General features: G+C 40.6%; 1 protein-coding gene across 7 annotated transcripts in view; it reads right to left on the minus strand.

Annotated features, from left to right (window-relative positions):
* Positions 1-4,553: 4,553 nt before the first annotated feature.
* smoc1 (SPARC related modular calcium binding 1) overlaps positions 4,554-18,670 on the minus strand; it is a 67,087-nt gene continuing 52,970 nt past the window's right edge. For 4 of the 7 annotated variants that reach the window (XM_074692876.1, XM_074692875.1, XM_074692871.1 and 1 more), the window contains exons 11-14: positions 16,565-16,670; positions 15,352-15,596; positions 14,524-14,557; positions 4,554-6,690 (exon numbers count right to left, since the gene is read on the minus strand). In XM_074692876.1, coding sequence (XP_074548977.1) covers positions 6,651-6,690; positions 14,524-14,557; positions 15,352-15,596; positions 16,565-16,670 — 425 coding nt within the window. In that variant the 3' untranslated portion in view covers positions 4,554-6,650. Of the gene's footprint in view, positions 6,691-14,503; positions 14,558-15,351; positions 15,597-16,564; positions 16,671-18,670 lie in introns of all 7 variants that reach the window. The other 3 variants (XM_074692874.1, XM_074692872.1, XM_074692873.1) reach the window with 2 other exon arrangements.

Raw genomic sequence — 18,670 nt, forward strand, 5'->3', positions numbered from 1 at the left:
ACGTCAGGTTACATCATTTAATCAGCCGCTGTAGGTAACCGCTGTTTACTGTCATCACAGTTAAATTTGGCTCATTTTATGTCTTTTTTGTGAAGCTTCACAGAAGCGTTTTGAAAGCACTTGCTCAAAAAGTTCAACAAAATTAAAATGTTAAAATCGCAAATCAAGAAGTTATCTTCTCAATTTAAAAGTTTTGATTGATATTGAGACAAATCTTGTGTCACTGACTCTGATGGATAAACTATAATGTCTGAGCAGCTTCAAGCTAATATGAACAAAAAACACATTTGTATAAGATTCAAATGCACATTTTCCTTTTCAAAAACCTATCATTTACTGACTTTTGTTAAACTTAAAAAAAAAAAGGGCTGTCGTGGTTTTAAATTGGATCGGCAGATAAGCTCAGTGGTGAAGTCCAGCTTTTTTCACATTGGGCAGCTGGCTAAAGTGAAGCCTTTTCTTGCACAGCAGCACTTTCAAACGGTAATCCACGCTTTTATTACACTGGCTTGATTACTGTAACACACTTTACCTGGGAGCCAGTCAGGGCTGCGCTTGCACGTCTCCAGTTGGTGCAAAACGCAGCCGCTCTGCTTCTAACTGGAGCACATAAGAGGGAGCACATTACTCCCATCCTGGCCTCTTCACTGGCTGCCTGTGCATTTTAGAAACCATTTTAAGATTCTTTTATATTTTTTTAATCTTTAAATGGTCTGGCCCCTTTGTACCTCTCTGAGCTCCTCCATCCCCATGCTCCTTCTCGGTGCCTCAGGTCAGCTGATCTGCTGCTCCTGGAGGTACCGAGGTCAGAACGTAAGCTCAGAAGGGACAGAGTTTTTTAAGTTCCCGCACCCAAATTGTGGAACGAGCTCCCCCTCCACATAAGACAAGCCCCCTCACTGTCTACTTCTAAAAAAAGTCTTAAAGCCCATTTTTATTCTTTGGCTTTTAACCCAGCTTAAGACTCTGCTCATGTTTTAGTGTTTTATGGTTGTTTTAGTTTTTATTAATTGTTTCATTGTTTTAAATTATTTTTAGAACAATGTCACAATTTATTTTACTATGTGCACCTTTGTTTCAATGATTCTTTTCTTTTTATTTACTTATTTATTCCTGCACTACTTTTATGAACAGCACTCTGTTTCAACTGAGGTTGTTTTAAAGTGCTTTATAAATAAAGTTGAGTTGAGTATTGAACTATTTGCGATAAAATAAATCAATGACTCTTATTGATATCTTTTTAGTTGTGGGCTATTTTGTCCCTTTTTGCATCCTGTAGTTGAGGCACCTTTGTGTCATCCAGCTTTTTGCTGCTGCTATGTTGGATAAAACACCACTGCACTATTAAATGGCACATTTCACTTTAAAAAAATCCAGGAAGGCTCATGTAATATGCACTTTTTGTTCAACAGGATTAAAACATACCCAAAGTGCTTTGAGCTTGAGCGAAGCATACAGGCGCATATGAACCGCATCACAGAAGTAGGCAGGTGAAATACTTGGGAGCCATCTCCTACCTTTACTTCATGATTTCTGACCTCATTAGAGTTGCAGAGCAGCATTTATTTGATTAATAAATCAAAAAGTTGAGATCATAAAGTACATTTCATTAGCTTCACTAATCAAGACAGGAGGAGTGAGAATTGTTAAAATGGACTTAAAAACTGTTTTGAGGTGCAAAAGGATTTGATTTCAAACAAATACAAATAAGATTATTCTAAAAAGCTCTACATTTTGTGATTAATTATGAAAGTGTATTTCTTTTAGCTCTACTTTGAAGATTTTTAATGTTTTTCCAGTCAAAGAAAACTACCCTGAAAAAGTCAGTCTTAAAAAGGTGACACATAATTACTGTCAAATGAGTAGGGATGGGTACCAAGTTAGGTACTTTTATAGGTACCGACCTAATTCTGTCAAAAGTACCGGGTACCGATTCATGTAAAATCAAAAGGTACCATGTTTAGGTACCTAAATGCATCTTTCTGGGCGTATCGTTTTAAATGTGAAGGGTACCCATCCCTACAAATGAGTCCCTCATTTAAGGAAAATGACAATAATGAAAGTGCAAGAGAAGTTTCTGTAAAAGTGTTTATTAACAGTTCATGATAATCATAAGGCTTCTTTGTTTCTGTAAAGTTTGTATAAACTCCTTGTGTACACTTGACAATCAGGGTTGAGTGCTTGGAGGCTGTAATGAGAAGTCTGTACCAGTAGGTGTCAGTATCGAGCTCCTTGTCTCCTGTTTCAGTTTTAAATGTCTCTCCATAAGTTTATGCACAGGATGAAAGTTCCCATTGGGGTTCAGGAAAATCAAAATACAAAAGGGGCTTTAAAAACATTTTAAAACACACATTATTGCTTTCTTGATTCAAAACTGTGAGATATCTGCAGATAGGTGCACAGTAGTCTTCTGCTGTTTGCACTTTGATTTAGCAAAAATTGATGTCAGTTTAATCAGAAATTAATCAGCTAAAGGGACCAAATCAACTTTTCAGGGCGTCACACCTCAGTTACTTGAACAGCAAGGTGATAAAATGGATCATGTGCATACTTGTGTCTTGGTTGTTCTGAATGTGAAAGCCAACAGACCTTTTTCTCATTATGGACGCTTTAAATTTATGTCACAGCCCTTTACCCAAGGAAGTGATAGAAGCCAGGTGTCAGCTACTGCTCTGTGCCAAGATGCTCTCCATAAGCTCCAGCATTTTATCAGTGTTGGGTTTTTAAGACAGCCTTGTGTTCTTTGAGCCATTTTTAGTGTCTAATAGCTAAGGAAACAAGGCCTGTATGAAAGAAGAAAAGCATTTTCATTACTTGGCCAAACAGCTGCACCTCAAGCCTCATCATTTACATTGAGCAATGTTACCCAAAGGCAGCATGGCTCAGTGTTTTGTTTTCCAGGAGATCTCATTTCTTCAGCTATGAATACGAAATATTGTCAAAACATTCGGAGACTGTCTTGACACGCCTGTTCGAAGCTCTGCTGTGGAAAAGTGTCCGCCGAGCAGGGAGACAATCTGTGCCTCTTCCCAACAGACTGACAGTCATCTGCCGGCCTCCTTCACTATACGTCCCCCATCGTGATTAGCAGTGATTACGAGCCTGTTAGGTTGTTTCAGATCTCTCATGTGATCTGCAGCTCTGCGGCGTCTGGAAGCACTTCAGCAGACACACAAGCCCAGTGTTCAGACCGGGGCTGAAGCAGGCACTCAGGAGAGGAACTGCACAGAAAGAGACGTTTCTTTTCTTCGTCTTGGCACAGGCGTCCAGCTCAAATTAGACATGACTGGACTTGTGATTGTAGCGGATTAAGCACCAGGAACTGTATACATTCTTGACCGTGTGCAGTGATGATGGCAGGACTCGTAAAACACAAGCTGAAACAGTCAAATAACTCCACCACAGATAAAATAAACAGTGCTCAGAGTTGATAATTTCCAGTCTGGTCTAACATTTTAAAGTCTGTGAATTAGCTACTGTAATATCCTAATGTATGACATGATGTGAACACAGTGGAAAGTATATATTTTTTACAATAATCCAGAACAGACAGTGAAGTAAGTGAACATCCAAATGCCTCACAATGAATTTTAGTAAAACAAACAATCAAATAAAGGTTATTGTACATATTTACAATAGGAGCCTTTTTTGTGAGCCACTGCAGCGGCTCTTGGGAATACATAACTCAAAACAATTACACAAGCACTCAGACCACAATAGCAAACTCGTCATTCTCCAATTTTGAAACAATCGTTTCCAAATGCGAGCAAGAAAATTTATTTTTTGTTACATTCCAAAACATCTTTTTCTTGTGTTTTCTCCTCCCTGCTGGGTCATTAATCCGGACACCCTCAGGGGTATTTTAGAAGACCGACTGCGTTGTCTTACATAAGGTGGCAACGCTCCAAGTGCGTGTGGTGGTATGAGTTTAACAGAGCAATACTGACATCAACTGCTGGATTACAGACGATGAATGTGTTTACATACACAAAATGTGCTCTGATATTACCGGGGAGACTCAAATATTTATTTTAGGACCTGGCATTTGTAAATGCCACGTCTTGTTTACAATATCTCGGATAAACGTGAATATGACAGCTGAAATGAGCTGATGTTAACGGGATACCGAGCCACGTAAACATCTCTGTTTACTGGTCAGGTTTAGTCATCTGTATCACCTCTTTTCTGGTCCTTTTATTCAAAACTCTTGAAGCTGTTTTGGAAAAATAAAGTCCCCACCAGGGGGTCTTTGTCCGAGATTGGTCGATGTTATTGCAACTTGTGACGGGAGCCAGAAGAGCCAGATAAAACCCATGATCCCCAGACTCCTCAGCATTTTTCAGTTTGATTGTGTTGCAAGTGTTTCTAGTAATTAAACCAGCCTGATCAATTTGTCGTTTACAAATGTAACAGCATGACTCAAGATTTGTGTAAACCAAAAACATATCCTCCTGTAGCTATTCAAACAATATTAAAAGTTTTACACCCTCTCTCCCCAGACTGAAAATGCTTTCACTTTTTTCCTGACCCCTTTCTTTTTTTTTGTACAAAGCTTCTGTTCATTCTCCACTTTAGGGAAACAATATGTATTAGATGAAATAGTTTCTTTCTTTCAGAGGTTTAGTTAAGTTTGTTGAAGGCAACCTCTGTGTGTTTTGTTGTGTTCTTTCGTACTTGTGGTTCGATCTCTTTCAACTAACCCTGCTGTACCCTTTTCCCTGTCGCAGTCTAAGTTAATATTCTCCAGTTTTCTTCCTTTTTTAACCATAGCTCAATCTCATCAAGATTTCCTCAAGTCTACTATATGTCTTTAGGGGTGCTGTGAGGGCTATTTTAAAACAGTTGAGTCTCTCCTGAAAAAAAACTCCATTTCCCATGAGCACCATCACCCACTGTTGTAAGTTGTAAGTGAATGATTGGAAGGCAGTAACATAACTTTTTTGTTCAAAACTATTTTTCCCAGAATGCAAAACAACGAGGTAATGTATTAATTCATTTATAGCTATTTTATATTGTTTGAAATGTTTGAATTGGATTTTGTGTTCCACATGACCACGGGTACTGAGAAACAAAAATAATAATAATAATAATAGCATTAAAAAATGCTGTGATTTGGGTCTTATAATATCATTTTATCTATTCATTTTTTTTATTAATTGTGGGATATGAAAAAAGTCAGACTATTTCGGTGTCATGAAGTCCTCACAGGGCCTTCTAACTACTTCATAGCATCAGTTTTCTCTCCTACAAACAGCTGCAATCGGGTGCATCATGTTGAGATTTGTCAGAATTTTTTTTTTTTTTTTTCTTAACCAATAAAATTTCTTTTCTTTTCTTTCTTTCTTTCTTTCTTTCTTTCTTTCTTTCTTTCTTTCTTTCTTTCTTTCTTTCTTTCTTTCTTTCATTTTCAGAAATTAACAGACATGTCTACTCCAGTTCACCATGTGCAACCACAAGATAAAACACTATAAACCAAATGTTAAAATTATCATTATTATTATTTTAACTGTGAATAGTTATTTCTTTTAATGATTTGCAAAACATGTAAACATATTTTTACACATTTTATAGTTGATAGGCTTTTTAGCTCTCTGATGCACATCTGCAACTTTCTGAAAAAATGAAACCTCTGAAAAAAAAATAAATCTTGACACAAGCTAATATTCAATTCCACTATAGAAACCGTCGCATTCAAGATAAAATTACTTTTAAATAGCTATGTAATGGAGGGTTTAGGTGCCTTTTAGAATTTCATTTTTTACGGATAAAAAAATGTGCTACCTCCTAGATGCTAGGTGGCTAAGATGGATGCTAGGAACTAGGCTAAGTTAGGCTAAGTTGTGTACCAAAGTACAGGGCAGAGGCAAAGATGACATCATATCATAATGTTTCATTTTTGTTGATGAGAAAATCATAAAAGAAAAAAAAAAACTCAGAGTATTATGTGAAATGTACCTTTACGTAACTGTAACTCATTTCCACAACTCTTAATTTGCTTAATAACCAGGTGTTATAAATTCTGGACTCTGTTCCCAAAAATCTGATCCTTCAGTCAAATGTTAATAAAAGACAGTTCTGTACAGTGCAAGGGGGTCAAACAGCTAATCCTGTGCTGATAAATTAGACCTCAAAGTTAAATCCTAGCAAACTGCATGGTGACAGAAAACAACTACACGTGTTTAAATTGGTCAAAGCTAGTGGTCTTCTCTTTTGACTTATATTCAGGATTATGTGCTGAAAAGGACTCATGTCGAGCTGCTTTTTAGTGGACTACCACTGGCCTGTGCTGCTGTTAGAGGAGAAATATTAATTTAGTTTGGAGTAAGTGTCTGTTCCTGTTATCTGATGCCACACAATCACAAAAGCAGGGGCTCTTCCAGTGGTGTTTCATCTTTTTACAAACATATTCTCACTCTGACCTTTTCAGTCACTTCAAAAAAGAAAAATCAACACATACAAACAGATAAAATGTCAAACATAGGGAGGAGAAAGTGCAAATATTTTGGCGCCGCTTAGTTTTCGTTCTGGTTTTTTAGGTTCTGTTTCTTTTTTTTTTTAAACTCAGGAACTTTCAAATTTTTCTGCTCCATCTTTCTTTTTCCTGTCAGCCAGCGTACAGATGCCTTCCCTCTGTGCCCTCTGCTCTCGTCTCAGCTTCTGGACCCTTCTCTTCTCAAACCAGACGACCTACTGGGAACAGAAAGAAAGACAGACCGAAAAAGAGAAAAAAAGAAATGTATTCACTCATCTGTTTTAGTATTCAGCATGCAGATGCACTCACACGTAGCTGTAGCGTGACATGACGGCGTTCCCATTAGCCCTCGAGGCGTCACAGGCTCTCTCACACAGACTCACACGCAATTAAAATATGAAAACCAAGAAAAATCTGATATAGCTTAAAAATAGTGTTAGAAAAAAAGCTTTGATGTTTTTTCTTCCTTTTGTTTCTCTTCATCATTCAAAATACACTGTCATGATGTTTTCTTTTTGTCTTTTTTAGGATTTTTTTCAAGTCATTCCTTTAAAAAGTCTCTGCTTCAGCAGAAAGCATCGACAGCTACAAACTTCTTCTCTACTTCTAAGCATCTGTATCCCACCTACACCCAAACCCCACCATCACATGTGCTGACATTATGTTGCAACAAAGCTATAACTCAACAGGTCTCTGAAGTTATGTGCTGCTCAGACTGCAAGGGACACTCTGCACGAGGGATGGACTGCTCGCTCATCAATCAGACAAGTCCGTGAAGGAGGGGGAGAAAGAGGGAGGGAGGAAAGAAAAGAAAGAAAGTGGAGGCCTGGGAGAAAAGGAGATGGGTAAAAAAGCATAGATTGCTTACAGATGGCTGTCAGAGGGGAGCAGAGGTCCTCCTGAGCCCTGTGAAGGCTCAGGATGTGTGTGAGAGCGTGTGTGTGTGTGTTTGCGCCTTTTGAAACGGCATCGTGTGTATACATCTATCTGTGTGTGCAGTATCTTTGTGTTCAGACTCTCCTGACCCACATGAAGTGTGTGTGTGTGAGTGTGTTTCAGGGGGTAAGGATGTGCAGGTGCACTCTCTGTCAGTGCTGCTTATGTCAGCCATGATATATAAGTCCAGCTGATATTACTATGCAGTCTGGAAGCTTCTCTAGGCTGAAACCATGCATTTGCTCCACAGTCAGGTTTTCACTTCAAACTCTGAAGCAACATAAATCTAAAGTTTACCGTCCACATGAAGAAGTCTTGTAGTGAATGCCTTCAACTATACTTTGAGTGCAGGGAATAAAATATTACGGCCACCTAATTCCTCAGGGGGATACAGGCGACTACTTGTGGTGTTTTAACATTTGATGTTTTAGAATCACTCTGAATCACTTAAAACTCACAAAAATCTCCATTTCAAAGAAGTCATAAGGCTCATATGGTCTGCAGCTACAAGCAACAATTTCGGCATTTATAATGTATCAAAAGATTTCTTTAAAAGTTGTTTTATGGATTTTTTTTCAAAGAAGCAGATTGCTGTTGGCCATTTAAGGCATTAAGGGATACATGATTATACTTTTATCAGCAGAAAATAGCTTATGAAGTGAATCATCACTTCTTCAATACTTCTAATCTGCATCTGAATCATCTTCACTCTCAACACCACTAAAAGCAAAACCTCTCTGCTGTTTTTCCTTCAGTTGAGCAAATAAATTTTAAACAGTAAAAATCATTGCTCAAAGTAAGCAGCTGATTAGGATGGTGTTCTCCTGTCCACAGATACAGAGAAATATCATTTGAAAAAAAACACATTGTGCAGCTGATGATCCTGTTTTAAGTTGTGGATTATGAACAGGCAAATAACTAATAGTACGACTATTTCAAGATCACTTCTTAACTCCTAATAGGGTCTTGAGTTGACTTCAGGTAAGAGGAGGGAACTTCTCCAATGAACATGAGCATTTTGCACTTTTAGCCTCACACTTAAAGCCTGGATAGTAAAGTCTACTTTAAAATAAAGCAGTAAAGTGCTTGCCTGTAAAAGTAAGTACATTAACAAAGATGAGAGCTTATGCTGGCTTAACTAAAAATCTTAAGCACAAAAAAAATGGAATCACTAAAATTCTGTTGTGGAATATCTTTATATGCAAAGTAGATGCAATTTAAAATCTGAAATTACTTCCATAAACTAGAACTAGTTCAGTCTATTTAAAAATTCAAGTAAACCAGTCTCCTAAAGAAAAAAATAAAATAAATCTTTACTGCTCTTCTCTTTCAAAGCCTACCCAACTGTCTTTGGGCACAAGGCGGGGCACACCCTGAACAAGTCTCCAGCCAATCCCAGGCTTCACACATAGAGGTGGACAATCATTTAGACACACACTCACATGCTTGGGCAGTTTAAAGCCTGATGAGTACGTTTTTGGAGTGTGGGAGGAAGCTGGGGTACCCACACAAACTCCATGCAGAAAGGCATCAGTCTAGCCGGGAATCGAACCAGGAGTCTTTGCTATGAGGCAACAGGGCTAACCACTGCACCTTGTAGAGCCCCTTCATTGAAATGAAATGTCATTAAATCACACTGTTTAGTCTACTAAGTACTTTCAAGTAATTTCACTGAGTTAAACACAATAACTAATAGTTAAAGTTGGAAGTTAAAAAGGGGAGACTTTGTTCTTTTAAAAAAAGAGATGTGTGGCCAAGACTATGGCTGTTTTCCAAACCGCATGCTACACTAGAAGTGCCTAGTATTTTGGCCTAAATTTAGTATGTAGTAGGCAGTATACAAAAACCTGCAAAATATGCAGTATGCCAAAATCTCCAGATGTCCTACTGATCCAGTGTGCAACGGACCTGTCTACCTGACATACTGTTTCCCACAATGCACGGCACTAATGCTTGTGGTAAATTACCGCCATCTACTGGAATGAGTCGGCATTACAACTACAATACAACAGCACTAACATTAGACGATCCATGAGAGAGAAGGGAAGTGTAATGAAGTGATTATATGGATGTGGTTTTTCCATTAACTGTAAAAAATAAAAGTCAATCCCTATAATAAAGGATATAACTTTAGGTATAAGATTAAGAATCAAATACAATAATCCTGCTTCGATATGATTAACAAAATAACTAAAATGTCAAGATCTACCCATAGTTTGTTGCATATTCGTAAAAAAAAAAAAGCAAAAAAGTTGATAAAAATCAGCAGCTGTAGCTACATTTTCAGAAACTGAAAACCAGAGTAATATACTACAAAACAGACCCAACAGATCAGTTAGACTACATACTACACGCAAAAGCAGTTGGCAGTATACAGTGCCTATACATACTACATTCACATGTAGTAGGTAGTAGGTGGTTTGGAAAACAGCCTATGATTTATCAATTTGGATTCAGTCAGCTAACAATGGTTATTATCAAATATTTGGACAAGTCAGGTATATTTTATTCTCTGAATTGATGAATTAAAACATTTTACTTGATATTTTTTCCCACTAGATTTAAAGTCCAGACTAACGGTGCCATAATCTTCACCCTGGCAGTATAAGGGGCATGTCCTTCCTGTTAAACTGTACACTACCTGTATATTTCCTGATGTACCGGTCCCACTGAAGTCCTGCTGTTCTTGTCTTTGACTCTGATAAAAGTCTCTGTTGTCTGAAGCTGAGATTCAGTGCTGATGAATCAGCTTTGCAATTACCAGGCTCCAGAGCGGCAAATGCTCCTCTCCCTCCTCTCCTCGCAGTCACTGAGGACACTGTCTGTGCCATTAACAACACAAAGCACCCCGGCCTCTCCCTGGACACCTTGGCCCCACTTGTGATAAAGAGCTGAAAGCAGATCCTGTCTCGGGGTGAATCGCCTAGCCTCACCTGGGACCGGCCGATAAAGACACTTGGCTAAAGAGCTGGGAATCATGGTATACCTGTACATGGAAGCAGCTGGGAGACTTAGCAAAGGAGATAAATACGCATGTCTCAGCGCAGCCTCCTCAGAGTAACACATCGTGTTGGTGAGCAAATCAAAGCTGACTGGGCATCACAATCCTCCCTGTTGACCTCTGCTATTTTTACACTGCACCGTTTGTCAAACTGATGTCACAGTAATTAAAACACAAGTGCTGAGGAGTAATTGCTGTTGGCTCAGAGGGAACAGGGTTCTGGGCTCTCTAATGGTCCTGCAGCATCGGTGCCAGGCCTGTCTCATAATGCCCTCCTTTCATTCCTGCCTAATGACGGACACAGCCAGGACAAACAGGGGGACAGGAGACGAGAGGCGGAGGAAGGAGACAGAAGAGAAGAGGAGTTTGACATGAAAAAAAAAGAGCAGACTGCATGTGTTCACCTGACTGGTTTTGTCAAAAGATTCACCAGGAAGCTTTGAATCAGCCTCCAGAAACAGAAGCTCCTAAATCCTTTCAGTGACAGGTTGGCAACACAATTTCCTCTTAGTCAAACATGTTTTACAGCCTCAGAATGTCATTTATATCATCATAACTGTATTTAATTTACAAACACTCACATAAAACAACTTTCTCTGGGATGAACGCTAAAACAAACTCTAGGAATCTTTCGTTTCTTTCTCAAATTTACAGTCCAGGCTTTTGAAACAAGATCTTTCAGGGCTCAAGAGCTCAGGGTTCAGGCGATGGTTCATGGTTTTTCCTAACCTCTTAACTCAAGCAGTGTTTTCAGCTTGCAGCATGAAATGTGACATTCAAATACACACCTACCCTGCAAACTAAAACCTGTTTAAGCTCTCCCAACAGGCCCTCTCTAATATGTCATAATTGCCCGAGCACATGTTTGGTGTGTTGTTGAGAGTGTTGGCTTTCCTACATGTGTTTGTACTTATTCAGACGCAAAGTTTATGTCTTTTTAAATGGAATTAAGACTCTGGAGCAAAACATCTTGAACTTTGCTACCAACACTCATGCAACAAGTTGAACAGAGAAATATTTTGTGTTTTGTTTATTGCGGTGAATGAGTAACGCAGAAAATCACTGCCCCGGGCTTCTCTGTCATTTCTCGTCCATAATGAGGTTTCCAGTCTCCTCAGAGGACCGATGCCACCGTCCTCAGTACGTCACAACTCACACAAGGTATTCTTTTTCTGTGACCGTATTAGCCGTGTACAGATGTGCTCTACTTTGCCCCACATGCCTACAATCCCCCATCAGAAAGCACGCACAGTAAACTGTAAATATGTCCAACAAAAGTCCAGTGACGGCCCAAAGCTGCGACAGAGCATCATAAGATTTAATGCCTTGCAAAAGCAGCTTGACTTAAAGAGATCCAGGCCACTGAGGATCAGTTAGGCATACCTGAACACAATGGACGTCTATCTTAGTCAAGGAAGAATGCTGCCATATGTTCCTCCAGCCTCCTGCTTCTTTCCCTGCCTCTCCTTCCTTCTTTACATAACTCACTCCCTCCACAATCATCACCAGCTCACAGCGCCTGAGTGGCAGGACAAGGGGCCATATAAAACTGTCAGGCCATTTACCTTCAGCTCTTAAGCATGAAGGTGAGAGATTCGCTGACTGGCCGAGCCTCCGTCTCTGCCCCCCTAATACCCAGGCTGTTTATCCTGGCAGTGGCACCCAGGGCCCCGAGAGGCCTGACGTTATGCCCACAGAGCCACTGTTCTCCAGGCACTGGGGAGGGGGGCAGCACCAGGGTAAACACATGACTTCAGAGCTATGTGGTGCTAAATCAGCACAGTGGCCAGAGTCAGCAGCACCAAGGGGACCAGTAACCACTCGGTGAAAGGGATCCAAACAGATAACATCTCTGAAAAATATGTAATTTCAGACTTTTGGACCATTTGTGGTCGCAGTCATCAAAGTTTATCTGCAGCTGTTTTACAGTGAATTAAACATTTCCACACATATAAAAGCAAAACTGACGAACTGTCTCTGACTCCAGTATGCCAAATAAAAGACCACTGCTTGTCTTCCATGAAGTGATCTTGTTAACATTGAAAAGTTTTTATGTGCAATGTTTAAACCTTGGTAAAGAAAAAAAAAAAGCATTCTAAATACTAAATATGAGTAAGATTGATCAGGTACCAGTGAAAGTGACTTCTGGATGCTCTACCAGCGGGTAAAATGTAATCTAAGCACTACCTGGATGCTCTACCAGTATGTAAAATGCAATTAAAGTGCCCTCGTTTTTTTTTTTTTTTTTCCGTTGCTAGGCGCCGCCAAAGTAGCTGCCTGTTGCAGCAGCTCTCTCGTCTTTGTTCGTTTCTTGTAATTTTTTTCGTCTCTTTTTCGTAATCTTTGTATTTGGAGTGGATCATCACTTTGTATGGTTCATTGTCGGTCACGAACACCAAACTTTTTGTGGCTTCAGCGATATTTTATACTACTTTTCTCCTGTGTTTTTCTGGAGATCCTACATGTAACCAAGGCTGCATTGTTTACATGCGAAATTAGCTGAAAGCAGCCTGTAGCATGTCAATGCTAACTGGTGTAAGGCTTGATGATTTCCCTCGAGCTGAGGAGGCGGAGGAGAGGACGACGTGCTGGTTCTCGGTGTGAGCTGGGGGGTGACGACGTGGACCTGTCCTTCCATCCATCGTTGGGAACGTGGGATCGAGCTCTGGGGGATGGACGAGTTAGCTGTGCTAACCCAGCGGCATCGTGCTGTCAACGGACATGGCTGACGGAGCTGACTTTGGACACCTGCCCCATATTGGAGGAGCTTTGCCTGCGGTGAGCAGACAGGATCCAGGAGACAGAGACTGAACAGACTGCTGGGGAGGCTCAGTCCTGGACCCTGTGGAGGTGGAGGCTGGCTGGGCTAAAGAGTGGTGTACGAGTGGTGGACGGGACGTCGTCATCTAATTTCTTATGGACCTTTTTGCACTTTCAATACTCTTTCTTACTTTTGTTTTCTTAAATGCTGCGGTGACTCCTGAATTTCCCCTCGGGGATAAATAAAGTATTTTCTATTCTATTCTATTCTATTCAATTCCAGTGGAGATAATGTAAACAGAGTGCCCCCTGGATGCCCTTCACATGTACAACTGAAACAAAGGTCCCTCAGAATGCCCCTTTTAGTAGGGATAATAAAAACAAGGTGTTGTCCGGATGCCCTTTTAGTGGAGATTATGTAAACAAAGGGCCCGCTGGATGCCCCTCCAGTGGAGATAATGTAAACAAAGTGCCCTCTGGATGCCCCTCCAGTAAGAAAAATGTAAACAAAGTGATCTCTGGATGCCCTGCCAGTGGATAAAATGTAACCAAAGTGCCCTCTAGATGCTGTTCATGTGGCTAAAGTAAACAAAGTGCCCTCTGGATGTTCTTCCATTAAGGATAATGTACACAAAGTGCCCTCAAGAAGCAATTTTAGTGGACAATGTAAACAAAGTGTCATCTGGATGTCCTGCCAGTTAGCAAAATTGTTAACGAAGGGCCCTCTGGATGCCCCTCCAGTAGGAAAAATGTAAACAAAGCGATCTCTGGATGGATAAAATATAACCACAGTGCCCTCTGGATGCTCCTCACATGGATAATGTAAAAAAAAGCGCCCTCTAGATGTTCTTTCAATGGGAAAATTGTTATGGGCCCTCTGGATGCCCTTCTAGTGGGAAAAATATGAACAAAGTGATCTCTGGATGCCCTGCCAGCAGATTAAATGTAACCAAAGTGCCCTCTGGGAACTCTTCACATGGATAAAGTAAACAAAGTGCCTTCAGGATGTTCTATCAATGGGAAACTTGTTAACAGAGGGTCTTCTGGATGCCCTGCCTGGGAAAAAAATAGCTGTATCATATTTTATCTTTGGACGCACACCAAAAAAATCCATATGTACACATAAACACCAAAATAAAACAGGGCACACTCCTTAAAATAAGGTATTTGGGACAATATACACAAAACTTGCATGTAGATCAAATGCTGCATTGTTAACTAGCTGCGTTTGACAATGTAATTGACCCAATGTTAATGTGTTACACATTTATGCCTGTTGAAGCACTCAAAGCCAGCAGCAGCAGAGTTAGTGAAAGCGTATTAGTTGGCCTTACTGAACAACTTTGTCCCTTGCCTTGTCCCTTGGTTGCCACTTGTCGTTGAGCTTCCTGCAAAAATGCAAAAAGGAAAAAAACATGGTTTTAGTTTCAAGAGGTTGATAAAATGTTCTTACATCACCCAAGCAGTGCAATAAAATAAAAAAAAACACTTAACAGAAAGGGGAATATTTATTTCATATCTCCTCACATCTGCACAGCTTCACTAAACATTATCTGTGTGACATTTGTGTTAAAGCCAGCAGCATCCTCACACTGAAAGCTGCTCAGGCAGTTTAAAGTGATCTCTCCAAGGACTGGCCTGCAGTCACGATGAGTAGTCACTTTTCCCAGCCCAGACTGTGTCTAGGATCCGTTTACACATTAGTCTGGTCTATATATTTATCAGTGACTTGCTAAGTAGAGCAGTACTCTCAATTTAGACTGCCAACACATCATTTGTTACATGCACCACAGTTACGCCATCTCTTCCTTTTGAATGGCTGACTCACTCGACTTCTTAGAAGCATGACATGATGAACAGGATTAGTAAAACTAGTGGGAATAAAGAAACAAAGTTTGCATTTTTGTCTAAGTGACACATCAGTCTCCTGTTTCTTCTCATTTTGGTAAATGAAATATTAAAAGGATGAACATCTCAAATAGCAGCTGCAAAACTAGCATCACATTTTCATATTCAGTGCTTCTAGTTAAAATGGATTGAATATACAAGATAAAAACAGACTTTAAGACTTGTGATTCTCTAAGCTGTATAACATGTTTAGTGTGGTTAAAGTAGCTGTTGCACGGGTGCAAACTCTTTAAACCATTCTGATTGTCCGTGCCTCCTCGACTGTGTCTCTTACCCTCCTTGCTGACGCCCAGGCAGCCTTTCAGCTCCTGCAGGGAGATGGCTCTGTCCTTATTCAGGTCACAGTAGTCGGTGAACTTGCGGGCGCATTTCTTGGGTTTCGCCTTCTTCTTCAGATACCTCTTGAACGGCTTGAGTTCCTTCTTGGTGATGTCATGGCTCCCATTGTTGTCCAGCTGGGCGAAGTACCAGTGCACCACCCTCTCCTCTAGAGTGTGACTGGGATCCGGCTCAACAAACCTGGACAGGGTTCGGGACAGAGATAGAGTGAGGATGTGCTTGGAAATGTTGTTAGCACTTACCCTCTATCTGATCTGTATCAGGGATTTTTTAAAAGAGTTTCGGAAAAACCTCAAACAGTCTGAAAATATGCAAGGATTCTTGTTCCAGGATAAATTTTCTGTTTAGAGCGCATGAAACAATTTAAACTCCACCGGAAAAAAACAAGGTAATGGTGCATTTTAGCATCTCGTGGCCAAATGAAATTAACACCAACAAATCAATTAATGATTCCGGTTAGGGGAAGAAAAACACATACCAAAACAATTTCTCCCACCTGTTCTCACAAATCAAAAAAGGATGTGATCCAATAGAGCATTTTTGTTCCTGATTGGAGGATTTTAATCATTCGATTCCACCGAGGGAATGCAGATAAAGCTGTCAAAACTTTTCTTTCAACCTTTAAACATAAACACAGGATAAATAGTTCAGATCAGACTAAAAAATTAATGATAAGAATTATATTTCTCACTTGCCTCTTGAAGTTTTTTGTAAAAACACAACAGTCCATCCAAAAATGGATGCTCACATTGATACCTCATCTGCTCTTGTGTTTTTATTTTATCACAAACTGACAATTTTCCTTATTATAACGTATTCTGCAAAGGAATCCTCTTTGCGTTCCCACATGGATTAAGCTCAGTGTGCATTGACAAATCACATGCTGTGGACAGCTTCAATCCAAAATACCTCCCAGTCCCATCAGTGCTTTTAGGTCTACATTGATGGAACGTGAACCCCAAACCCTGTCAGCGTCTGTGCCAAGATCTGTGCATTGCATGTCAGAGATGAAAAAGTAGGTTCGACTTGGAGAAACCAAAGGAAAAGATTGTTTGAGAAAAACCAGAAGAGGTGGATACTTTCCACAAAGAATCAGCCGTAATGTTTCTACTTATCTTCTACACCCTGAGGACTGAAGCTGTACTTACCTCCCACCACCAGAGGGGGCTGGTGAGTTTATGGCTTGCACCATGTCTGTGGTGAGGGCATCTAATAAGCTTGTAATGAATTCCACTTTCTTTCCCTCGGGGCAGCCTGGTGTAAATCAGAGACAAGAAAAATACACCAAAATTAGCTTCCACTTCTAATTTGAGTCATTACAGAGCAGTGAAGCTGGAGTGCCTCTGAAGCCTCGACACGAGTTAACCAGGGTGACAGATGAGTGGAAGAAAAGGCCGTTACACAGTAAAAGTCAGCATGCAAACCTCGCCTTGAACCTAATGACAAACATGGCGTGTCTATTAGACGGTTTATGTTTACGGTTACTGATGAATCATTATGAATAGGTTTTAATCTGAGGTCAAACACACTGTTTGGCTGTTTAGACTCCAGGAAAGCAGAGCTGAGGCACATGGCGAGAGGTGGAACAGAAGTGTGTGGTGATGAGAGAGTTTTGTTGAGCTGTGCAGACCTGTTAACTTTTATGACACAATTCTGAACACCTTGGGTAGCTCTCTTTAATTGCCCAGATGTATGGCTTTAATAGCACACTAAGCCAGTGCAAATTTTTCCCTCCTAATTGTGTCTCTTAAAGGAAAACTTCAAAAGCAGCTGCGTAGTAAACTAATCTTCTCATTCTTTTTTTTTTCACTCTCTCCCTCTTTGGTTCAGGCTTTCTCCTCAATCCCCTCCTCCCTTCCCTCTGAGTGTTCGCGGCCTCCTTGTTCATGTCTTTTCATTCCCTTTGTGCCGGCTCTGGGGGGTTCTGTGGGAGGTGGGCCGCTGCCCCGCCAGGTGAATCTAATTAGCATTTCCTACAACACGACAAGCTCAGAGAAGCACTGCCTTGCTGTGCCTTAATCCAAGTGTTAAATTGGGGTGTTGTGAAGTGCGAACTGTTGTGTTGTATGCTGCCTGTATGGCCAGGTGTGAGGGGGCAGCATGGTGCAAGACCTCTGACAGCGTTGAACACACTCTGGGCTACTTGAATCCAAACTTTTTTACACAACCGAATTATGGGGCCATTTGCACAACAAGGCAAAATTATTTTTGCATTTTGGCCTCTCATTTACATGGAAACAGTATTTTAGCCGACCTACAACGCAAACTTTTGAAAACAGCCAGCAAGTAACAGCAAGCCAGCTTTTTTAGTGGAAAAGCTGACGTCACGTTCCACTTCGCGCAAGCGCATACAACAGTTGAACACTACCGTTATTATGGTCGTCCCGGACTACCATGTTGTGCTTGTGCTGCTCAATCTGCTGAATCTGCTGACTGTCTTCCAACAAAATGTACATCTGTTGCTCCAGTTCTGCAGTTACATGATCGGCCCCAACTCTACTTTGGTGGAGATCTACCAAAAGCTGCTTCTGGACAAGACAGCTATAGTGCCATCTACAGGCCTGGCATGCTTACTACAGCGTTTTCATTCCCGCAGCGTTTCTGTGTAAATGCCAGATTTTTTACACTGTGTTGTCGGATGAAACATTGTTGTGTAAACGGGGCCTAAAGCTGCACTGAACAAGGTTTCTAGATGTGAAAAACATGCACCAGAAGATGATCATGTCAGAAAACAGAAGATCTGTGTCCGTCGCATTTTGACTGCGTGTTCAGTAGGAGCCACAACCAGAGTTCCTGTGCTTCCTACGCAAACATTGATCCTCTTCTCATTATGTAGGAGGTAAAACCCATAGACTGTATAAAATATGGATGTAGTCTCCTCTACGTCACTGTGTTCCTGATACAGAGTAATGAAACCAATCATCTGCGGGGGCCATACTGGAAATGCTGACTCAAGAGACGGTCTTTGAGCCTCCTTGCTAACAGCTACATGGCACCAGACTGGTCAGTCTCATGAGCTGAGCTGCACCTCTGATCGGACAAACTCATGATCTTAATATCCTGTAAATGGCTGAGTTAGAGAACAACTCATCTCCGTATAGTGAGTGCCGATAGTGAAATTAGCGTTTCATACCAAGTCATTTTTTGAACTAGGCTGTAAATATGTTTTCCTAATGCTATTAAAGTTTGTTCAGTTGGCACGGTGTGTATGTGGTTTGCAGTCTAACCGAACAGCAACCTTTGGCCCTTCCACA

Source organism: Halichoeres trimaculatus, unplaced genomic scaffold (assembly GCF_033239565.1).
Source record: "Halichoeres trimaculatus isolate MK-OKI-2021-1 unplaced genomic scaffold, fHalTri1.1 fHalTri1_scaffold_17, whole genome shotgun sequence".
NCBI lineage: Eukaryota > Metazoa > Chordata > Actinopteri > Labriformes > Labridae > Halichoeres > Halichoeres trimaculatus.